Consider the following 5,000-nt stretch of genomic DNA (forward strand, 5'->3'; position numbering starts at 1 on the left):
ATCTGATATTATTTTGATGATAAAGATGAAGATGATGAATGATGAAGCTGAATTTGAATATAAAGATAATGATGATAATAATGATAACAATGATAATTGAAATAATATTAATAATAATGATAATAATAATGATACCAACAACAATAATAATAATGATAATAATGGCAATTATCATAAAATGATAATGATAATAATGATAATGATAATAATAATAATGATAATAATAACAATAATAATTGTGATAATAATAATAAAAATGATAATGATAATGATAATAATAGAAAATACTAACAATGAAAATAATAGAAAGTAATAATAATGACAATAATAGAAAATAATAATAAAGATAATGTGATGATAATGATAATGATCACAATAATAACAATATCAACAACATCAAAAATAATAATAATAAAAAATATACTAATAAAAGATGATACTATGATGACAATGATGATGATGATGATGATGATGATAATGATAATAATAATAATAATAATAATAATAATAATAATAATAATAATAATAATAATGATAATAACAATAATGACAATAATGATAATAATTACTATTACTATTATTATTATCATTATTAGGATAATATGGCAATAATGGTAATAACAATTATAACAAAAAAAAATATTAACAACAACGCCCACAACAGTAACAACAACAATCATAACAATAATGATACTGATCAAAATAATAATATCAAAAACAACAATAATAATGACATCAATAATAACAACGATAGCAACAAAATAACAACAATTATAACAATAATGATAATAATAATAATAGTAATAATAATAATAATAATAATAATAATAATAATAATAATAATAATAACAATAATAATAATGATAATGAAAATAATGGTAACGAAAATTATAATAACAGTAATGGTAATAGTACTATCAACAGTAACAATGACAACAACAATAATAACAATGATATCAATAATGATGATGATGATAATAATAATAACAATAATAACAATAATAATAATAATAATAATAATAATAATAATAATAATAATAATAATAATAATAATAATAATAATGATGATGATGATGATGATAACAACAACAACAATAATAATAATAATAATAATAATAATAATAATAATAATGATGATGATGATGATAAGAATAATGGTAAGAATAATGATAATAACAACAATAACATAGACAGCAATAACAACAACAATGATAATAACAATGATGATAACAACAATAGCAAAAACAACAACTAAAACAACAGTAGAAATAATAATGATGATGATAACAATAACAATAAGTATAACAACAATAATGGCACTAATTATCCAAATGATAAAGACAATAACCATGATAGTAATATGAAGGAAAATATATGAATGAAATACTGACAACTGCAACAATAATAACAATAATAATTATGATAGTCATAATGGTGATGCTGATAATAATGGTAACAATAGCCTAAAAATGATAATAACTAACAATAATAATAATAGTAATAATAATAACAATAACAATTATAACAATACTACTACTACTACTATTAATAATGATATTGATAATAATAAAATAATCAAGCAACAACGGCAACTACAACAACATCAATAATGATAATAATAATGATAATAATAATGGTAATGATAGCAACAATAATGAAAATAATAATAAAAACAACAACAATAATAATGATAACAGTGATACTAATGATAATGATAATTATAACAATAATAATTATTATCATCTTTATAATCAATCATTGATAATGAAGATGATGATGGTGATGATAGTGATAACAATAAAGATAATAATAATAACAACAACAACAATAACAATAATGATAATAATAATAATAATAATAATAATAATAATAATAATAATAATGATAATAATAATAATAATAATAATAATAATAATAATAATAATAACAATAATGGTAATAATGACAATGGTAATAAAAACAATAATAATAACAATAATGATAATAACGACAAGAATGTTGAAGTAAATATTTCCAATGCAAGTATAGATTTCAATATCAAAAGAAAATAACGAAAGAAGGAATATACAAGATGGAAGATAAAAAAAATGAGAAATATGATGAAAAAGGTTTATGTGGAACAGAAGAAAATAGTAGAGGAGGAAGAAAAAGGAGAAGAAAATGAATAATAATAGTAATGATAATAATAATAATAATAATGATAGTAATAATAATAATAAAAATAATAATAATAATAATAATGACAATAATGGTAATGATAAGAAGAAGGGGATGAAGAAGAAGAAGAGGAAGACGATGAAAATGAAAAGGATGAAGAAGAATAGAAGATAAATAATGATAATGCTAACATTAATGATAATAACAAGAATAGAACGGAGAATAAAAAACAAAAGCAGATGAAAAAAATGAAGAAAAAGAAGAAATGAAGAGGAAGAGGAGGAGGAACAAAATAAATATAAAGAAAAAAAAGGAATAAGATAAAGAAAAAGAAGAAAAAGATGAGGAACAAAAAGAATATAAAAAACAATAAGACAAAGAGAAAAAAGGAAGAGAGAAACCAAGTAAAGAAGGTAAACAGAGGAAGTAGACACTACAAATAGGTTTTATCTTTTTTATATAATTTTTCAATCTTTTATCTATTCTTCTTTTTGGTAAATATCCATTACCAGATAGAAAATTGTACAAATCCATTTTCATAACTAACAAAATACATAAAATGCTACAAAAAAAAAAAAATAAAATAAAAAAAAATAAATAAAATAAAAAAAATAAAATGATAATAATAAAAAAAATCATAACAAAAGCAGTAACGATCAGAATACAGTTCAATCGCCAATCTCGTTCTCAAAAGGAGGTTGTTTATTTAGGCCATTTTTTTTTCTTTTTTTTGAACGATTCCCTGTGAGCGTTCGAGTGTGTTTGCGTGTGCGTGAGTATTTGTGTGTTCGGTATACGTGAGTTTACACATGTGCGCGCGTGTCTGTATGTACAGTTGCAGGGAATGAAGAGGTAGCGGGGGGTGGGTGTGCACGTGTGTGTGTGAGTGTGTCTGAGTGTGTGAGTGTGTATGTGTGTGTGTGTACGTGTGTGTGTGTGCGTGCGTGTGTATGTGTGTGTGTACGTGTGTGTATATGTGTGTGTGTTTGTGTATGTGTGTGTGTGAGTGTGTCTGAGTGTGTGAGTGTGTATGTGTGTGTGTGTACGTGTGTGTGTGTGCGTGCGTGTGTATGTGTGTGTGTACGTGTGTGTATGTGTGTGTGTGTGTGTGTGTGTACGTGTGTGTGTGTGTGTGTGTGTGTGTGTGTGTGTGTGTGTGTGTGTGTGTGTGTGTGTGTGTGCGTGCGTGTGTATTTGTATGTGTTTATTAATTTCAATATTAATTTCGATACGTTTTCGCTTATTTTTCTTCTCATTTGCATAATCCACATCTTCATCAGCGTTATATTTATCTGTATTCAAATCTGTATATTCATGTGCGTATGTGCGTGTGTGTGTGTGCGTGTGTGTGTGCGTGTGTGCCTCTGTGTGTGTGCTTGTGTGCGTATGTGCGTGTACGTGTGTGTGTGTGAGTTTGTGTACGTGTGTGTGTGTGAGCTTGTGTGCGTGTGTACGTGTGTGCCTGTGTGCGTGTGTACGTGTGTGAGTGTGTACGTGTGTACGTGTGTGCCTGTGTGCCTGTGTACGTGTGCGCGTGTGTGCGTGTGTGCGTGTGCTTGGGCGTCCCCCCGACCCAGCACTCACCCCTCAGGAGTCTCGGGGGCCTCCTCGGCGTCTTCGCTTCCCATGATTTACTCCTGGTTCTCCTCCTCCTCTTTTATTCTCCTTTCTCCCGTCTCCTCCTTCTGTTCACTCTAGAGATAATCCAGCGACTTTTTTTTTCTTTCTTTCTTATCCCGCCCTGCGTACTGCGGACAGGCACAAAATGGCGGCGAGTGACGGGCGTGGGCGGGCGCAGGTGCAGAGGATAACTGACAGAGGGCGGTGGGCGCGAGGAGGTGGGCGCGAGGGGGAGGAACCGCCCCTCGGACCGAAGGCGGGTCGGGTTACACGGGCGGGGTGGGTGGGGTGGGATGGGGGGTAGGGGTGAGGGGAGGGGTGGGGGGAGGGAGGAGGATGGACCAGGCTGGGGGAGGGAGGGGGATGGACCAGGCTGGGGGAGGGTGAAGGGGGAGGGGAAGGAGAGAGTTGGAGAGGAGTGGGGAAGGGAAGGAAGAAGGGAAGAGGGGAGAGAAGAGGGAAAGGAAAGGTGAAGAGAAGAGGGGAGGGGAGGGGAAGAGATACGGGTGAGGGGAAGTAGGGCGCCGTGCAGAATGAAGCAAAGGAGAGAGGTAGGAAGGACATTTTTTTTTTTTTTTTTTTTTTTTTAATGCAAAGTGAAGCAGAGAGAATAAAGAAGGGTGAAAAGGGAAAAGGAGAGTAATGGGAGGCGTAAAAAAACTTGGAAGATAAAGAAACAAGATGAAGAATGCATAAGAAAAAAGAGAGACGAGACATGAAGAGAGGGAAGAAAAGAAAAATAATAAATAAAACAGTAAAGGCCATAGTCACAGAAAATGGTGAGGAAGGAAGAACGAAAGAGGGAAAGGCAGGAAGGGGAGGAAATATTTAGGTGGAATATATGAATACACACACACACACACACACACACACACACACACACACACACACACACACACACTCCCTCCCTCTCTCTCTCTCTCTCTCTCTTTATATATATATGTATATATACATACATACATACATATATATATATATATATATATATATATATATATATATATATATATATATATATATATATATATATATATATATGTGTGTGTGTGTGTTCACCACTCAGAAATTGAACATCAAGAGAGGAAAGAAAGCACGAAAAGGAAACGAGGAAAAGGAGACAAGGAGAGGGGGAAGATCCGATTTAATTCGAAGTTTATTTACAGAACAATTCCCCGGCTCGGAAGACGCCAAAAGGAGGCGATGGAACATCTTCTGCCTTTGAT

The 5,000-nt window shown here is 31.4% G+C and overlaps 1 protein-coding gene across 2 annotated transcripts in view; it reads right to left on the minus strand.

The window, feature by feature from the left end:
* The window catches only part of cdm (importin-13-like protein cdm), a 117,671-nt gene that overhangs the window by 101,345 nt on the left and 11,326 nt on the right, over window positions 1–5,000 (minus strand). Inside the window, exon 1 of one of the 2 annotated variants that reach the window (XM_070118167.1) lies at window positions 3,742–3,800. The exons of the other annotated variant lie outside the window; for it this stretch is intronic. Coding sequence (XP_069974268.1) covers window positions 3,742–3,785 — 44 coding nt within the window. The 5' untranslated portion in view covers window positions 3,786–3,800. Of the gene's footprint in view, window positions 1–3,741; window positions 3,801–5,000 lie in introns of those variants that run through there. 2 annotated transcript variants of the gene reach the window in all.

Source organism: Penaeus vannamei, chromosome 41, assembly GCF_042767895.1.
Source record: "Penaeus vannamei isolate JL-2024 chromosome 41, ASM4276789v1, whole genome shotgun sequence".
NCBI classification, from domain to species: Eukaryota; Metazoa; Arthropoda; class Malacostraca; order Decapoda; family Penaeidae; genus Penaeus; species Penaeus vannamei.